The 18,937-nt window shown below is 49.7% G+C and overlaps 1 protein-coding gene across 3 annotated transcripts; it reads left to right on the forward strand.

Moving 5' to 3' along the window:
* The first annotated feature begins 1,262 nt into the window (after nt 1-1,262).
* On the forward strand, nt 1,263-5,205 carry Aqp6 (aquaporin 6). Of its 3 annotated transcripts, none has more exons than XM_087899278.1 (5): nt 1,263-1,829; nt 2,487-2,645; nt 2,878-2,958; nt 3,597-3,782; nt 4,728-5,205. In XM_087899278.1, exons 1-5 carry the CDS (start codon nt 1,437-1,439, stop codon nt 4,746-4,748), a joined length of 840 nt encoding a protein of 279 aa, XP_087755404.1. In that variant the 5' UTR covers nt 1,263-1,436; the 3' UTR covers nt 4,749-5,205. The 3 variants fall into 3 exon arrangements, with proteins under 3 accessions (XP_087755404.1, XP_087755405.1, XP_048300546.1); XM_087899279.1 differs by having other exon boundaries at nt 1,265-1,829; nt 3,597-3,839; XM_048444589.3 differs by having other exon boundaries at nt 1,265-1,829; nt 3,597-5,205.
* Nucleotides 5,206-18,937: the final 13,732 nt, after the last annotated feature.

Below are 18,937 nucleotides of genomic sequence, written 5' to 3' on the forward strand. Positions count from 1 at the left end.
CACACAGAGATGTCCTTACCCGGGACAGAAGCAGGTGACACTGGAAGCTGGCCTCAGGGATGGGCTAGGAGTTACCCAGGCAAAGAGAGTGTTGAGGGCTCTCTGAGAAGAGGGAGAGTCTCAGCGACGGGCAGGATGCTCACCCCAGGATGCTGACCAAAGAGGGTGGCAGAGGCCTAGCAGAGACTTCAGCAGAGCGCAGCCGGCTGATCACTACCTTTGTGAAGCTCCGTTCTGACTGGAGTGTGGAGAGCTGACTAGGGCAAAGTGAGGATATGAACTGGCTATTGGCTGCAGGGTTGAGGGAGGAGGGTACAGCCCAGATGCAAGCAGGATTCAAAACCAGCAGGGCTCAATAGCTTTATGGGGAGAAGGATCAAGGATACTTCTTAGGTATCACCAAACTGAACTGGAGAAAAGAAAAGAGGGAGGCGGATGGATGCATTTGGAGACAGACTGAGGAGCCTGTGTGTGGTAGGCGCAGCCGGGGGGCAGGGCAGGGCAGGGTGAGAGTATTGCTTGGTCAGCTCCACAGAGGGAAGACCTTTGTTTAAGACAATGCTTTGTGATGCTGCTGGGGAGCGAGGGGATACTGTCTAGGCATTGGTGACACTTTAGGACCCAGTATAGCCACAAAAGTAGATAACCATCTGACCTAATAAATCACAGAGAGGCAGACAGGGAGAAGTAAGGCTATGAAGCGGGTAAGAGAAGATAGAGAGGCAGGAAGTGAGGGAAGGACCAGAGGAAACTCCCCAGTGGACAGTAGAACTGGTCAGGGCCCCATGTGGCAGCTGGCACAGTTTGAGGACTATGTGGTGAACCCGAACTCCATTGCTCCGGCCACACACCCAGGACCACATATCCTCAGTAAAATTGACTGTTCGCATCTGCAACATGGGAGTGCGGCTTTAGGTGGGATTGGTGGAAAGACCTTAATTTTACACCTAGGTTTATGGGGCACAGGATACACCCCACCTCTTCAGAGGAAGAGACTAGATGGTTGGACATGGGAAACCCTGAAGCAGGCCTTGAACGTGGGGTTCTCAGTGATCCTGCTGTCTCTGAGCTGACACTGGGGACCTGACGTCCATTCTGAATCTCCGGGTCTCAGGCGAGACTTCTTTCAGCAGCCAGTGTTTGGCTGTCCCAGAAGGTTCCAGCTCAGTGCCCAGTGTCACCCCCTTACTGGCCTGCTCCCCCCATCAGGTGAGCCCAAGGTGGAGCTAGGCACGTGAGCACAGCCCTCTGTACCTCCCACCCCAAGACACGCATAGTGCCCTCAGCAGGCTCCCCGTCAGTCTGAGCAGCTTGCTCCTGAGGGCAGCAGTGTGCAGGCCACCACAGAAAGTGAGACCAGGGGACAGGAGACCTGAGGAGACAGAGGAATCAGGGAGGAACAGGAGCAGCAGACCTGAAGCACAAGGTGATAAGACATGGAGCCAAGGCTGTGTTGTAGGGCTTTCTTCCTGGCTGGCAGACTCTGGACAGCCATCAGCAAGGCTCTGTTTGCTGAGTTCCTGGCCACGGGGCTGTATGTGTTCTTTGGTGTGGGCTCTGTCCTGCCCTGGCCTGTGGCCCTTCCCTCTGTGCTGCAGATCGCCATTACCTTCAACCTGGCCACGGCCACAGCTGTGCAGATCTCCTGGAAGACCAGCGGGGCCCATGCCAACCCCGCGGTGACGCTGGCCTACCTCGTGGGGTCCCATATCTCTTTGCCTCGGGCTGTGGCCTATATTGCTGCCCAGCTGGCAGGGGCCACCGCTGGAGCCGCTCTTCTCTACGGGGTAACTCCAGGAGGTGTCCGAGAGACCCTGGGAGTCAACGTGGTAGGTGCAAAGAGGCCTGGGAATGATGCGGGTGATAGGGCACGGGAGACAGAGTCAGGTGGTAAGGGTGGGAGTCCAGACAGGAGCCAAGGCAGGGTGGAGGGGTCGGATAAGGTAGCCACGCACTCCTTAGCTGCTCCGAGCAGGTCTCTGGGTTCTAGAGGGATGGACTTGCGCCCTCATCTAGGCAGGGCAGGAATGGAACAGGGAGGAGAGGGAGTCAGAAGGGCCAGGCATCTAAAGGCTGGCACGGGGTGGGGCTGGGACGGAGGGAGAGAGGGGACCCTGCCCACACTGTTTACTGCGCAGTGCTCTGTTTGTGTCCTCCCCTCTGCCATCTCCCGGGTCCCTGGGGCCTGCTTCCCTCCCGCAGTTGCCTTTGTTCCACCTGCTTCCACGACTGCCCGCAGGCCTCCTCCATCTGTCCTCAAGCTTTCTTGTTCCTTACTTCCGTGTCCCCCTGAACCACAGGCCTCCCTCAATGGCAGACTAGGAGAGGCGCCTTCCACAGGCATTGGGCATCCAGATGTAGGATGTATGAGTCAGCCACTCAGACCTTAGGTTCTGGGGCTGAGAGAAAACTAGACCTAGGGAGTCTCACTGTCCCGCGGGCAGAGCCCACGTCCACCCTGGCGTACCCCTTTCCTCTCTGCCCAGGTCCACAATAGCACGTCAACCGGCCAGGCGGTGGCCGTGGAGTTGATCCTGACGCTGCAGCTGGTGCTCTGTGTCTTTGCGTCCATGGACAGTCGGCAGACCTTGGGCTCCCCAGCTGCCATGATTGGGATCTCTGTGGCTCTGGGCCACCTCATTGGGGTAAGGAATCAAAAAAGAACACCCTGCATGTGCACATACTGGAATCCTCCCTGGAGAAACTATAGGACTCCAAAGGCCAGGAAGAGTCTTTCCCTGAGCTCCTCATGTCTCGTAGCCTGAGGTAGTGAGTACCCTGTAATATAGGACTAGCCGAGGTGGGGGCGGGGGAAATGTCAGCCTTTTTAGGCTGCCTCAAACCTCCTCGTACTTTGATCCTGAACGTCTTCTCTAGATCTACTTCACCGGCTGTTCCATGAACCCAGCTCGCTCCTTTGGTCCTGCTGTCATTGTCGGGAAGTTCGCAGTCCACTGGGTGAGCCCCTCCACTGTTAGGCTTGGGGTATAGAGGACTAGAGCTAGTAGGTTTTACCATTAGGAAATCCACAGGGAGAAAAATCAGCCAGATCTCGTCACCAGGTCATTTAGACCATCCAGGAGTACAGATTTCCCTGCATTCAAAAAGCCGAGGTGAGCATCCCGGCTCTTTCGGCTCCAATATCCTGCAGTATCCAGGGACTGGCAAGAAGTGGGCCAGGGCAGAAGCTGCAGCCTTGGCCCAGGCTTTATGTTCTGGCTGCTTCCTTCTTCACTTTCTCCAGCTGGACCAATTTTCAAACTTGAATAAAGAAAAAGACAAACAGAAATAGACCACACAGAAGCAGAGATAGAAACAGCAATAGTCAGGGCTAAAACAGGAGAGGTGAGAGGGAAGAGGAGCAGTGGAGAGGACTGGAGCCCCAGCTTTCGCTTTGGCTGCACCCTCCAGGGAAGGAAGGAAGCCCTGGGCTCATAGTTCTCAGGTCACTGCTCTGTGGGCACTTGAGAGTCCCTGGGGCTGGGCTTGGGAGCAAGTCAGTGCTAAGGGCGGCAGGCGGCAGGCGGCAGGGCACAGGCAGGGTTCCAAAATCACCCTGCACTACTGATGGTTCACACCTACTTCTGTCTCCTCAGATCTTCTGGGTGGGACCCCTCACAGGGGCTGTCCTGGCTTCGCTGATCTACAACTTCATCCTGTTCCCTGACACCAAGACTGTGGCTCAGCGGCTGGCCATCCTCGTGGGCACCACCAAGGTGGAGAAAGTGGTAGATGCGGAGCCCCAGAAGAAAGAATCCCAAACGAACTCAGAGGACACAGAAGTGAGCGTGTGACACTGCCCAGCCCCTGGCCCCTCCGGCTTCCAGGGCGGGATGCAGGTGGGCGGCTTGCCTGGCTTGAGGTGTCCCTGGTGTTGGGGGGATCGGCAGACTTGGCCACTTGTTCTAAGTAGGTACCAATCCTATCCCTGACAAAACGGTTGCTTCTTTTCCTTGCCTGTCTTTCTCCCCTGAGATCCACCACCCAGGCTGACCTTATATTCAGTCTTCCCCCTTGGCCTATGAAATAGTTGGGACTTGGGCACACCACCATGACTGGCTTCTGCATTAATAGACAGAAAAAAATCTGGAAGTAAATCCATCCAGTTAATTTAATTCTCCAAGATCTTCCTTGCATTTCCTTTTTCTTTCTTTTGGTGTTTAAAATTTTACATACAAAGTAATATGCTTCATTGTGTCCTTTTCATACATACTTTGCTTTTGTTGACCCTCTTCCTGGACTTGCCCCCCCCCCCCGCAGGCCTCTTGGACACTTCCTGCTGGTTCCCTCATCCCACTAGGTCCTCTACTTCCCCCCTAATCCCCAGTCCCCCCACACCTGTACCGCCTTCTCCCTCCTGTGATTCTGGTTCTGGTTCCATTAGGACAAGCGTGAAGGGAGGCAGCAGGACCCCGTGGCATCCTGGACCTCTGGATCCCTATCTTGGGGAAAGGGGAATTGGGACCCAGATAGCCTTTCTGCTTGGATTCTGATGAGGGAGTGTTAGGAAGCCCCAAAATATTTCCACTGAGTAGAGAAGGGAAACACTACTCTTTGAGATGCCTGAACTTCTCACAGGGTTTCTTTGAGTGGTTTGGGGATCCATCAGAGTGGGGTTTCCTGAGGACAGAAATCGCTTTCTTAAAAGGACTTCATTTCTACTTTCCAAATGCTCGGGAAGGTCCACACCCCGTACTGTGGGACCAGACAGAGAAACCTTCTCCTAGGTTAGCAAGGAACAGCATTGAGGAGCTCTGGACCAGATGATCTTCTCCTGAGGCCCCTCAGTGTAGACACAGGAAAACCTCCACTCCTGTTCTAAAGTCTACATCCTGGGCCGGCAGCCTCTCCAGTCTGGTTCTCAGCATCATAGGACCCAAAGAAGCTGTTAAATAAGTTCTCTTAAATGAGACCACAGAATGACCCAGAAAATCGAGATTAGAGGTTTAGCGCCTCTGAAAGACCCTGGGAGTTGAGTGGATTTTGGTAGATGTTAAAGGCTGCTGTGTCTCTTCTCTGCCTCCGATAGGAGCTAGGACGTGTGGTGGTGGGGATCCTGTCTGAATTTCAGCTTCCCCACTGCAAAATGGGCACACTCCTCCCGCAGAGAGTGCTGTGGCAACAGCAAGTTAGAAGATGCTTTGGGGAGTTAAATGCTGGTAGAACAACTCCAATAAATGATGATTATTGTTGCAGTTACTGTAATTATTGGGTTTGAATACAATTGCTGTTGGTAATGGGAAGGAAGAGGGAAGGGGGATGATGGAGAGGGAGGGAGAGAAAGCAGGTTCTGCTCGCCTTCACTGGGTTGCTTCCCAGGGGGCCCTCCCCCCTTCTCTCTGAGGTCTTCTGACCTGGGAGCTTTGTGGGGGTGGGGCTAGGAAGGGACCCTGGCATGAGGAGATAAGCCAATTCAAGTCAGTTCTCATCTCTATGGCACCCATCACCATGGTACCCTGAGATGCAGCAGCCAAATCCATTAAAAAAAAAGGGGGGGGGGGGAGAAAAAAAAAAGAAAGCGAGATAATTGATAAGCGCTTATCTTCGGCTGGGCCTCAGGAGGGAGGGGTTGCCGAAACATTGCAAGGGCAGGGCAATGGGTAGACCTGGGACTACTGCAGCGGTGGCCCGTGATGCAGCATCTGCAGCCATGGTCTTCTGCATGCTGCGATAGCATTGGTACCGAGTACTATCCACCTCACCCATCTTCATCATCTTGAAATCCCAGGGCTTCTTGTGCCCTTTATAAGTAGGGACAGACGTGAGTGTGTGTGTGTGTGTGTGTGTGTGTGTCTGTGTTCATCTGTGTACAAAGTGTGTGAACAGAGGACATGACCGACTTGCCAAAGGTCACTTGACTTTATTGCAAAGATCCCTAAGGTCTCTCCAGCTCTCAGCTTAGACTTTTCTAAAATAGAGCTCTCTGGGGTCTCAGAGGAGCTGCAGCCACTGGAGGGAAAGAGGCAGGGGCTCAGAGAGGGTTGTGGCAGGGAACTCCTGCAGTAGGCTTTTAAGCCTCTTGACAAATTATCTCTGTGCCCCAGAGCCAAGCACACACTGGGTGCTCAATAAAAGTTTGATGAATGAATGACAGAGGCTGGGCGGCTGGGGAGGGAGAGGAGGCAGTAATTGATCAGGAAGAGGAAAGTTCAGAACTTGGAGCTCCAAATGAGCCAAAATGAGAGCAGCTGAGAAGCCTATGCTTCCACGCAGGGGCTGGGAAGAGGGTGGAAGTCAGAGTTAGTGTCTCCACCTACCACTCTGGAGCAGCGCTGGCAATCCCAGAATTTAGGTATGGGAGGCACAGAGGTCCTTGCCTAGGGGAACCATGAGTGTAAAACACACAGCCTAGAGGGCTGGGAGAGGAAGTGGTTAATAACCTGGTGGCCGTTGCACTGTCTGTGTAGCCTGTGAAACCACACCAGATCTGCTCCCCACCCCCAAGACCCTTATTGTGAATTTGTCAATCTATAGAACCCATCTTTATGGAAAGTGTCACATGTACTTTGCAAAGAATTTCAATGCAGTCGTGTCTTAAGCTTTATTGTGCATGCAAGATTGAGTTAATTATCACCAGGAAAAATTTCACCAAATTGTGCTGTGCTTAAATATGCCAAAAATAAACTACTTGGCATCAGACTCCCAAAGTTTGAACCAACACTGGCTACTTTGTCTGTTTACCCGAACTGCCTTCTCGCCTCCCTCAGATCATTCCTCTGCTGGCTGTGGTGGTTGAAGAGATTACCGAATTTAGGAACCCAAAAGAGCAAGGGGGTGGCCTGCCGGAAGCTGGAAACTGTTTCCACTGATAATCCGTTAGCAGCCCTTCTGTGGAGAAGGACTGGAGCGAGAGATGGCCTTCCCGAGAAAGGAGGAATCGGTAATTAGGTTAAAGCTGAAGAGTTTCGAAGGTCGGACGGAATAAGTAAGCAAAGGTTAGCGTTTCCTCTGGAGGCTTTTCTAGGACACCAGGCCATCTGTTTAGACAGGGACGAGCTGGCCTTGGGCACTCCAGATCTCAGCAGCTCCAGTTGGAGACGCAGGAGTCACCGGCACAGTCCCTGGGGCTGGTTGGGGACAAGGGGTCTGGGGAGGATAGAGACCCACCAGGCAGGCCCTCGGTGTGCATCCCCTGGCTCTCGTTTGTCAGGGGAAGTTTTTAATTAATGGTGTGTAATCTGATCTGGCCCTTCTTCCCGCTGAGTACTGCTTTCAATCAGGGGAGCCATCTGCAGTGGCAATTCATAACTCTCTCCAAGGGGAGGGGGACTCAGGATGGGTGCCTTGGTGATTAATACAATTAGCCTTTTATGTTGATGATTGTCTTAGCAGGGGCAGATGATCTGAGCCCAGAGCCTAGGCAGTTGTTTCCGATTGGCTGGCAGGAAGCCCCCTGCCTCCCCCACCCCAACCCCCACTGCAACTGTTGGTCTTTAGCTTGCTACCTCCAGGTATAAAAAGGACAGGCCTCATCTGACACCATACTGTGCAACCAGAAAAGCCCAGAGAGGGCCAGACTGGGGACACTTTTAGTTCCCAGGTCTAAGGGAAAATGGGGACCAAACCAGAGACTCCCATTCCAAGAAAACCATTTTGGCTTATTCTTGTGTGCCGAGGCTGAAGAACAAGACAGGGCTAGAAGGTAGTTCAGCTGGCCTAGACTGCTCAAGGCCCTGGGTTTGACCTCCAGCACCAAATAAACATGGCGTGGTGGCAGATATCTGTATCCTAGCACTCAAGAGGTGGGGACAGGAGGGTCTTACTCTGTAACCCGAGTGACCTCAAACCTGAAATGAAGGCACTGCTTTAACTTCCCAAGGGGATGTAAGACTCATGTCTGGCATGTGGACTCATTTCCTCATCTGGACAACTCAGCAGTAGAGAGACCTACTACTGAGCAGGTCTCATGGCATGTGGACTCATTTCCTCATCTGGACAACTCAGCAGTAGAGAGACCTACTACATGAGCAGGTCTCATGGCTATCTGAGACCTGGTTTTACCACATCTAACAGTCAGATGCCATTTCACCCGCATGAGCAAGGCTGCTTCCTGTGTGGTTCCCAGCAAAGTCAGGGCTGTGACTAAAGAAGGCCTTGCCTCCTTTCCATACCCTGGGCTTAGCTGAGCTGTGGAGGGGTGTGTGCGTGAGTTTCAGGAAGTGAAGTGGACTCCAAAGGAAAGCTAAAAAGTCACACACAAGAAGAGAAATAAAATGATAATGGCCTCAGAGCAGAGAAGTGGACATTGGGGTGATCACAGCTGGGAAAGCGGGCTCGGGGGAGCTTTGAGACTGAGGGTGCTGGGTGGGACTGTGGTTCAGTGAAAAGGATTTGGAACTTCCTGCGGCAGCAAACAACAGGAGTCAAATGTCGTGGTGCATCCCTGTAGTCCCCGTATGCAGAGACTGAGGCAGGAGGATAGTCATGATCTCCAGGCCTGTTCCTGGACTTGGTGACCTGGAGGGACGGGAGGGAAAATGGGAAACACTGAGCACACTGGGGAGGAGGGCTGGCTACACCATGGGTGCCCAGTCAGCCCAGCCCCCACAGACGCCTGCCCTATGGAACCAGCATGCATGTGAACCAGCAAGGTCCAGAACAGACTCCAGAGTTTTTAGAGGGGACATTTAGACTCCGGAGCTCTGAAAGCACAGGACCATTTCCCACCAAAGACTCCAGAGCCCTGCACCTACAGGCTTCCCCGGAGCTGGCTTACAATCCTAGCTCCTCACAGCCTGTGGTCCAGGATAGCCTACAGTTGGCTGCAGATACACCCAACCTCTGGACCCACATCAACTACAGTTAAAGTCAGCTTGGGGCCTCAGAAGAAACTTGAGCCCCTCACTCCAGGGGTCTCTGCCCTGCATCCCCTGGGACAACTAAACACAGCCCTTTTGGATGTGGCTGCTTCTTCCTTCACAGATAGCCCCTCGCCCCCCTAATTCCACTTCTTATAATGGTCTTGGTCTCCTGGGTTTCTAACTCTGCTAGGTGGGAAGTCTGGAGGAGATCTGAAGAGTAATTCATAGAACCACTTCCACAAAGCCATTTCTAGTCCATGTTCTCATAGGACCCTCTCCCAGGAGCCAAGGGCAGGGCTGTTGGTGTTAGCGAGTCAGTCAGCTGTGCTAGCTGATGCAACACTGGCTAATGGTGAAGAGAAGGACTGTCTCTCCATGATGGCTGGAGGAAGACCCCATAGACAACAATATAAGCCATAAGAACTCCTAGCCACTCTAGAGGCTGAGGCAGGAGAATCTGTTGAGTCTGGAGCTGGAGATCTGCCTGGACAACAGAGACTCTCTGTCTCCAACATAGAGCAACAAAAGCCCACATATACCCAAAGTGATGGGCAACCCTCAGCAGGTCTAATTCGCCCACTGTCCTGCTGTATGACCTGACTGTTTTCAGGGGTTATAAGAAGGGACCTTTGCCTTCTGGGCGTGAAGAAGCCCAGCCTCTTCCTGCTGAAGGGTCAGTGGTAGTTCATCATCTAGGACACTGCCCCTTGCTTCACTTCCTTTTGGTGGTGACTTTAAGAGTGCCGTCTGGGGTGTTTTCTGTTTAGGAATGCAATCTTTGTTCACAGTATGTGAATGTTTCTTCTTGGTCTTTTCATTGCACTTACACTGGACTTTTTCCAACATTTTTAATACAACAAACTGCACAGAATTGGATAGTTGTGAATAAAGCAGCAGTGATGAGAGAGGAGAAACCACACAGACAGAGACAGAGCACCAGTTCCAGATCCGAGATTTGAGGTACAAAATGGAACAATATCCTTGCCATTAAATGTCTACAAGTTGACCAATGTGCTTGCCAGTGACCTTGAACTCCTGATGGGAGACGGGAAGGGCGTAGGGCTGGGCTGCAGCGGTGTCAGAGAAAGGCTGGAAGGAAGTTAAGAGCTAATCAAGGCAAGCATCTAGCCACGCTGTGGTCACTCTGGGCAGCTATGGCAGGGGGTCGGCATTGCCAGGATCTGCAATCACTTCTCAGGGAGAGCCACACAAGGCACAGTCACATTCAGAAAGCTGAGGAGGCCAGGCACTGTTAGTGAAGGGGTTTACAGGAGTCTGATGGCACTAATTAAGAGAGAAATGAACAATGGGATCTCAGAGCTCTGATTAGGGCAGATAAGATGCAGTGACTCTTAGGGAGGGAGAAGTTCAGAGTCACGCAGGGACCCTGACTCCCACCCCAACCTGCAGATGGGTCATAACTCCGACCAGGGCAATGATAGCCACAGACTGTTTCTCCAGCTGGGAACTGGGCCAGCCTCCCAGTTTCTCTCCGGGTGACTGCAGAGACTCAGCTCTCCTACTGCTCCCACACACTCCACCCCAATGCCCCGGCACCCAACACCTTTCTTCAAGATTATCTGAGTAACTGCCACAAGAAAGCCTTTTAAAACAAAATTATAATTTTAGTCTACTAATTTCAGGGCAAGTTTCCCTGACTTTAGTGTCTTGTCTCATGCTAGAGGCTTCATTCCCCCCCCCCCCCCATTGGTTTCCCAAGTCACAGCTTTCCCTTCTTTCCCTTGGTCTTTCTTTCTTGGTCTCATTTAGTGGTAGCATGTAACTATGTGGCCCAGGCAGTTCTCAAACTTTTAAAATCCTCCTGCCTCAGCCTCCAAAGTGATGACATTACAGGCATCGAGTCATCATAGTCTGCTTGGTGGAAGACAGACTTTCCTTGGGTATCTGGACTTGGTGAGCAAACTAAACAAGGATCTGAAGAGACACTCATGCCTGCTCATTTTACTACTGTAGACTAATCTGTTAATGTACCAGACCTCCGTCCAACAGTATTTCTCCTGACTTGAGTCTTTACTCTGGGGATAATGTCTGGGATAGATTTCTGACCCTGTGTTACAGTTGCCTGTCTACTGTTTCGTGGGAAACTTTAGTTCTCCGCTTTCCCTGGAGCAGCTATGCTCAGATGAGGGGTGCCCTGGGGTTTGCTTGTTAGTTGGTGCTAGGATTAAACCCCAAGGGTCAATCTCCACGTCCCCACCCTTAGTTAGCATGCACTAGCTTAGTGTGTCTTAGTCACACTTCTTCTGTTGTGAAGGGACATCAACAACTTATAAAAGAAAACATTTTATTTGTGGGTTCACAGTCCATGAACATCATGGTGGGGAGCACGGCAGCAGGCAGTCAACAGTGCTGGAATGGGAGCTGAGAGCTGCCATGATGAGACATAAACGGGAGGCAGAGGGAGAGGAGCTACTGGGGTGGCACAGGCTTCTAAAGTCTTCTAAGGCAACCCCCCACCCCCGCAGCACATCTCCTCCAACAAGGCCATGGTCCCCAAACAGTCCCACCATCTGAGACCAAGCATTCAAACACACAACCCTATGTGGGTCATTCTCGTTCAAACTACCAAATATTGGAACTATTTTAACAGGTCTTTGACCATGGCAAGGTAGGTCACCAACAAAACACCTTATACTTCTAATCAAACTAACATGGGATGTAGGAATATATGTCATTATTTTATGAGTCAACAAGAAAATACTAAACATACATTGTAAAAGTCTATTGATTGGGGGCTAGAGAGATAGCTCAGCAGTTAGGAGCACTGACTGTTCTTTTAAAGGTCTTGAGTTCAATTCCCAGCACCCACATGGTAGCTCACAACCATCTGTAATGAGATTTGGTGCCCTCTTCTGGCCTGCAGGCAGATATGCAGGCAAAACATTGAATACGTTGAATACATAAATAAATAAATCTTTAAAAAAAAAAGTCTATTGATCATAAGATGCCTTGAGTCTCCCAAGGTATTAACAGTTTATTTTTGAAGCACATTTTATAATCAATGAAATGATCAATTCTCCTTCAAATCTTGGTTCTTTAAATCAGGATTTAATAGGAACAAAAGGCCAAAGTGGGAAGCATCCTGACAGGCCTCAAGTCTTCCTCTCAGTGGGATGGCCACCACCTCCCACTGCCCATCTATTGCTATGCCAGTGTGGTGGTTTGAAAGAAAATGGCTCCCAAAAGGAATGGCACTATTAGGAGGTGTGGCCTTGTTGGAGGAAGTGTGTCACTGTGGGAGTAGGCTTTGAGGTCTTCTATGCTCAAGCTACCCCTAGGGAGACAGATCACTTCCTGTTGCCTGCAAGATGTAGAACTCTGTTATTTCTCCAGTACTACATCTACCCACATGCTACCATTTCTACCATGATAATGAGCTGAACCTATGAAACTGTAATGTGTTCCTTTATAGGAGTTGCATGGTCATAGCAATAGAAACCCCTAACTAAGACAGTCAGTTTTCAAGTTATCCAGGCCATGCCTTGGAATCCTTTTTACAGAGGTAAGACAAAAGATCCATAATTCTTTTTCATAGCAGAATATTTCCACTTTATTGTCTGACATCCAAAGAGAAAAGGGGCACACAAGTAAACAGACAAGGATAGGGAGGGGCACCTTTCACACCTGAAACTCTGAGCAGACAGCCACACCATAGCCACTGCGGTAGACAGGACCTGAAGTCGGGTGGGGAAAGCCTAGGGGAAAGACAGAGGAGTCACCACTGCATGGAGAAGCCCACGTGCGGTAAATGAGCTGATAACCAGCAGCAGAGAGCTGGGGAAGCTCCATCCATGTCCTCCACGTCCTCTAACCGATGGCCCATGGCAGTGGAGCTGTAGATCTGTTCAAGGCTGGGTCGGAGCAAGCTCAGTGGTGGCCCATCAGCCACCCACCCTCCTCACTCCTGTCTTGCTCTGTAGGCAGCTGTGTGCATGCAGTTTGGGGGAGGAGGGTGAGGACAGAAGAGCAAGGTTTGAGGGACCCCCATTTTATGGGGGGCTCACTGCAGAGCAGTCTCCGGGTCCTTCCCATCAGTTAGAGACATGGTGCTCTGCAGCTGGTGAGCTGTAGGATGCCCTTTTCATCACCACAGCCGCTCCTTGTCTGAAATGTGAAGATGGTGAATGCTTCCAAGCTTGGCTTTTTGCCAACAGGCTCAATTTGCCATCCCAGTTCAAATTAGACATCAGTCGTATGGTGTCCATGTATGCTGGAGACTGGGCCTTGCACATGTGACATGCTCTTGAGCATGTTGGCCTCACTGTAGTCACTCTGCCCGTGTCAAACTTCTGTCAGTGCTAGAGCCCACTGGAGCTCTCCATAGCCAACACGCTGCCCAAAGCATAGCAGGCAACGTCCAGCTGGCAGGATTTGCGCCAGCTCCACCATCTCAATTGTCCCATTCAAGTTCTAGACACATCTGCATGACCTCCCTCATGTCACGCAGTGCCAGGGTCCCTTCCTGCCTCTTTGGTCTTGTAGCTCCTATCCTTTTTCTTTCACAGAGCCATTTGTGCCTGGGTCAGAGCTTTAGGTTTTCTGGGAGCTGAGATGTGGTGCAAGTACAGGGACTGCAGCTGCTGTGGCCAGGGACGTCAGGCGGTTCATTACTGCATAGCTCGGCTTAGCTCTGGCACTTCCAGGACCGCGATTTTGAGATGATAATAGTCAAGCACTCTGACACCATTATCCAGCCACTTCCCACCCCACCAGGTTATCTTCCCCAGAGCCTCCAAGCAGTATTATGAGATGTAGAGATTAGTCATTTCCTCTAACCCAGCTAAGACAGCTCCCTTAAGCTGCCTGACCGCAGGAGGTTCCCGTTAAAGCAGAGCAGCTGGAGAGGACTTAGCCCTTTAATGCCAGCAGCTGTATCTCCAATGTGGCTGCTTTGCTGAGGGGCTGGATGCCATCCAGGAGCATCAGGCATTTAGCCCTAGTCAGTGCACATTAGCCCAGGAGGGGAGAGCAGCCAGCTCCCTGGGAGGAAAGGAGGTGCTCCCTTTAAGCATCTTCACCCCCAGGCTTTGCATTCCAAAGGGGGAGAGAAATCCCAGCCCCTTTGCATCTCCCAGCATGGGTCTCAAGGCAGAATGTGTCCTCTGTGTAGGAGCGACCCACCTGAGGACAAACCCACTTGTTAGTTTTGACAACAGGAAGATCTTGGACCATTAAGCACACTGACTGCTTACGCTTAAAGCTCATTTCCCCATCTCTAAGGTCTAACGAATTCTTCTGATGCCAGGCATTCACACATGTGGACACAACAGACTGACGACTTTGTGGAGAACACCAGGCCCCAGGGTTGATGAAGGAGAAAGCTGAGCAACCCTCAGAAAGTCCTGGCACAGCACAGGCTGCTGGAGAGAGCACTCCAGATGGTAAACATGAGTCGGAGTGTAGTGCGAGCTAATGCCACTCAGAGGGAATGCCAAAGAGCTAATCCGCTGGCTGACAGCGTGGCTCAGACTTGTCTGGCTTTGGCTTTCAGCTTCATAGCATAGAGGCCACGCACGGGTGGCCTGAGAACAGGCGAGCACCAGGACCAACCTCACGTGCTCATACCTGTTCATTCTCCTAGACAGAAGACCGCCCAGGACTACCAAGTTCAAGTCCTCCACTCTGCCGAGCAATACCCCAACCAGTACAAAATCTGTTCCCATCCTCTGTCCCTACAGTATGAGCTGCCCTTGCTCTTTCCGAGTCACCTCTTGAGAATGCTGAACTATATCCACATAGTTAGCAGTGTGTCTTGACTCAAGATGGGGTGCGACTTACAAAGCATCTCTTTGGCTCAGGAGGGAGACCTAGTTCTTACAATCATGAGAAAAGAAAATTCTGAAATATAAATGATCGCTGGTCACTTCTTACTATAGCTTTTTGTCTATTTAATGTGCGTGGGTGCTTTATTTGCAAGTATGTCTGTGTACTTCATGTTCCTGTTGCCCTCGGAGACCCCAGAAACTGAAGTTACAGTTTTAAGCCACTGTGTAGATCACTGGAATGGATCCTCTGGAAGAGCAGCCAGTTTTGTTTGTTTGGGGTTTTGTTGTTGCTGTTTTGTAGTTTGTTTTGGGCAGTTCTGAGGTTTGAACCACTGAGGTCTCAACACACGCTAGTCAAGCACTCTTCCACTGAGTTATATACTGAGTCCTGTTTCTTAATTTTAAATTTTGAGACATGGTCTCACTAAGTTACCTGGGCTGACCCAGAATTCACAATCTCAGTCAAGCCTTGAAATGGCCAAGGTTCCTACAACGCTAGAATCCTAAATTTATGCCACCACGCCCAACTAGCTTTGCTCATTTACTATTTGACCATTTGACGATACAAATAATACTGGACCTAAGTAAAGGCAACTTAAACTATCAGGTATTAAATACCATTAGCAGAACTGTTAATAAGAAGTTTGCAAAGGCATCCACAATTGCTGACACGAGACTAAGAGCTGGAATTCCCAGGTAAACTATAGTTTCTAGGCATTTGGGCCAAATCATCTCACTAAACTTACCAACTGAGACACAGCACCCACACCTTCTGCCCTCACACAGCATGCTGAGGTGAAGGCACAGGATACAAACGGGGTAAGTCACTATACTAAGTTTCCTAGAGTCTTGGAGAGAGGGCTCAGCAGTTAAAAGTGCTTGCTGCTCTTGCAGACAACAAGGTTTCATTCCCAGTTCCCACAATCATTTGCAGTCCCATTTGCAGGGGATCTGACCTACTCTCCTGGCCTCAGTGGGCAGCTGCATGCACTCAGTACATATACATACATACATACAGGTCAACATTCAAAACGCAATGCAAATAAACTTAAAGAAAGTACTTTGTAAGTCCTAGAGATCTTATGGAGGATCTGTCCTTCATTTCAACAGGAAGATGAGCAGGAATAACTGGCAAGTGCCTCATCCAAAGCCTGCATGTCCATTTGTGTCTGAGTGAGATGGCCACTGTGTGGGGTGTAGCAGCGCAGGATAAAAACAAAATGCGGGCTAGGGATTTGGTTCAGTTGACAGAGTGACTGCCTAGCAGGTACACACAGGAAACCCCAGGCTTGAGCCCTAACGACATATAAACTGGTGTGGAAGTACACAGCTGTAATCCCAGCATTCTGGACGGGGAGGCAGGATGATTGTAAGTTCAAGGTCATCCTCAGCTACAGTGCAAGTTTTGTGACCAGCATGAGCTAGAGATAGCTCACAACCAAAAATAAATAAACCCAAACAAACAAGTCCCCACTTCCAACTATGAGTCCCCAAAGTGGCCTTCTTTCCCATCCTACATGACCAGAGGACAAAGCTCTTACACACTACAAGGTTATTACTGGTGATGTTGGCTGTCTTCTACCCGACTTCATGAATAGAAACCATCAACAAATACAGCTCTGAGAATCAAGGTCTAATGAATTACATAAGCCAGGGAGCTCCTGGCCTGGCGCCTTCCACTGTTTACAAAACATAGCAGTTACAGGAAGCATATTTAAAAACTTTACCAAGTTCTTAGGTTAAGTGGTCATTCTCCAAACTCTGTGTACACTAAAAGCATAATGCTAATAGGCCCAGCTCCACAGGCTTAAGTTTTCTCTGAATCCTAACAATGGCTAAAGCTGAGTCATCACCAAGACCGTATTAAAGTTCATTGGTTGAGAACCTACTGTGTGAGTTGAGCTAACTGTGGACACATTCACTTCTCAAACATGGACTTCCACAATAGCTCTTTCCCATTCGTGTTGAAAGCCCTGGAAAAAGTAATGCACCATTAAGAACACCACTGTTTTCCAAACAGAACAGTACACCCCAAACGGACACTGTATGTGTAGAATAATGTACGCAGCTACACACATATACATGGGTACAAGAGCCCACACTGGGCACACTGTATATACAGAATAATGTATGAGGCTATGCACAATGCATGGGTACAAGAGCTACTCGCATTTGTGGCTTCACTTTGTGCGGTTTCAATTCCCAACCACGACCCAAAAATATCAAGTGGAAAATGCCACAAATAAACAACTTGAAACAGGTTTTAAGCTGTGTCCTATTGTGAGCAAGCATGATGGCTTCTTCATGCCAATGCTGCTGTCCTCCCTGGAACATGAATTGCTCTCCACTCACTTACACATCATATACACTATCTGCCGATTAACCACTCAATGATCAGACTGATCCGTCATGGTATCACAGTGCTTGTGTTCAACTCTTACTTTACTGAATAATGACCCCAAGACACAGAGTACAATGCTAACACAACAAAGAGAAGCCATAAAGTGCTTCCTTTAACAGCACAAGACATGTGGCACACGTCTATAATGCCAGCACTTGAGAGCAAGATCTCTGTGAGTTCCAAGCCAGCAAGACTACATACATAGAGACCCTGCCTCCCCGTCCCCCACCCAAAAAAAGGAGATAGAGGAGAAAGAAAAAGAGCAAGTTGTATGCTCCTGCCTGCCATTTGGGGCTGCCTAATAATTTTGGCGTGAAGAAATGAAGAACCCCTTCCTTGCATTGGCACATTTTAGTTCGCTGCCAAAAATGACTTTCTTCCCCAGCAGATCAGCTGCCCATCCTAATGGTAATAAAACCCAGTGCTTTCTGTTCCTAGAGATAGCAAATTCACCCTTTCCTTTCTCTTTTTTTTAGACAGGCTTACTATGCAACTCTGGCTGGCCTGGAAATCAGAGACCTACCTGCCTCTGTCTCTTGACTACCGAAATTAAAGATGTACACGCAAGTCACCACACCCAACACAAATTCAGCCTTTTTGTTTGTTGAGTCTCTCAACAGATCAGGTTGGCCTTGAACTTCCTGCCTCTGCTCCCAAGTGCTGGGATTAAAGGTGTGTGCCACCACCAAGCCCAGATACAAATTCATTTTAAGAAGACATGGTTAAACACCCAGCAATAAACACAAATTGTTGCTGTCAAACCAGGAGTTGTGCATAAATTGAGATTTAAGATTTAAAGATTCCCGTTAGCCATGGTATGGTGGTATGTTTATACTTAGAGAAGCAGGAATGCCAGGGCAGCAGTTCAGCACAGAGCAGCCTGGTCTACACAGCAAGACTGAGGGATATATAGTGCGACACTGCCTCCAAAGTAAATACAAACAACAATTCGCAGTTTTAGCATCAAAGTTGAAGTAACTCTAGGCCAGCCTGGGCCACAGTGAGACATGGTCTAAAACAAGATGGACAAAGAGGCAGCATGAAAAAAGGTTAGACGCAAAAGATAAGGGTCCAGCCACTTCAAAGCACCGGATCCCTTTAATTAAAAAGGCCTTTGCTAGTCGACCTGTTACATGTGAAGTAGAGCTGAAACTGAAAGTGGGTACATTCCCTTTGCTAGAATCAAAATTATTTTCATGGCCAAGGTCTCTTGGCTTAGTTCAAACCTGAGCAACTGGCTGCCAACAACTGACACACAAAACCATTTTCTTTTTCATTAACGGGCCATCAATTCCTGTGTAGGGTAGTCTTGCCTTCACTACACAATCCATTTGCTTCTTCTACATTAGTGACTTCAAGTGTGCCTTGGAGGGATGCTACAGAAGAGCAAATGTGCAAAGAGAAGAAAAGAGGTACCATCTAGGACAAAGTTTTTTTTTTTTTTAAAAAAAAAAAAAGCCTAGCAGGCTTGTGTGAGGAAGGAGTCTGGGAGATGGGACCCATCTTCTGTCAATTTGCTGAGGCAGATGGGCCCTGCTGTGAGAGCTGCCCCCTCCTGGGAAAAAAGCCAGTAGGTTGCCTCCTCTCTCCACTGTCACATATTAAGCCTGCGACTGTTTGCGTTCAATCTTGGATACATTCTGTTCAGAGCTTCAGAGTTCTAAGAGCAGGTGCCCTCAGTTAATCAGCCCAGCTCACTCCAGAGTCACTTCCAGCAGGGAAGCAGGTTCCAGGCAGCCAGCCAGCCGCAATTTTTTTCTCTAAATCTGCACCATTCTGATCCCTAAAGACTAGTTTTAAAAGTTTATTTATTTATTTATTTTTGTGTCTAAAATGCTTTCTTCAAACAAGAAGATAACAAATCTAGGACTTCAGTTTAGAAAAACAGACTTAATAAAAAAAAAAAAGGAGAAACAAAGACCTACAGGCAGACATAAGGTTCAGGTGGG

Source organism: Myodes glareolus, chromosome 19 (assembly GCF_982192425.1).
Source record: "Myodes glareolus chromosome 19, mMyoGla1.1, whole genome shotgun sequence".
NCBI lineage: Eukaryota > Metazoa > Chordata > Mammalia > Rodentia > Cricetidae > Myodes > Myodes glareolus.

Excerpts from the sequence above, each read along its gene's own strand:
- Aqp6 (XM_087899278.1), top strand. The coding sequence starts at position 1,437 with ATGGAGCCAAGGCTGTGTTGTAGGGCTTTCTTCCTGGCTGGCAGACTC. Across the intron at positions 2,959-3,596 it reads GGAAGTTCGCAGTCCACTGG|ATCTTCTGGGTGGGACCCCT; the intron begins GTGAGCCCCTCC and ends CTGTCTCCTCAG. Across the intron at positions 3,783-4,727 it reads CGAACTCAGAGGACACAGAA|GTTAGCAAGGAACAGCATTG; the intron begins GTGAGCGTGTGA and ends ACCTTCTCCTAG.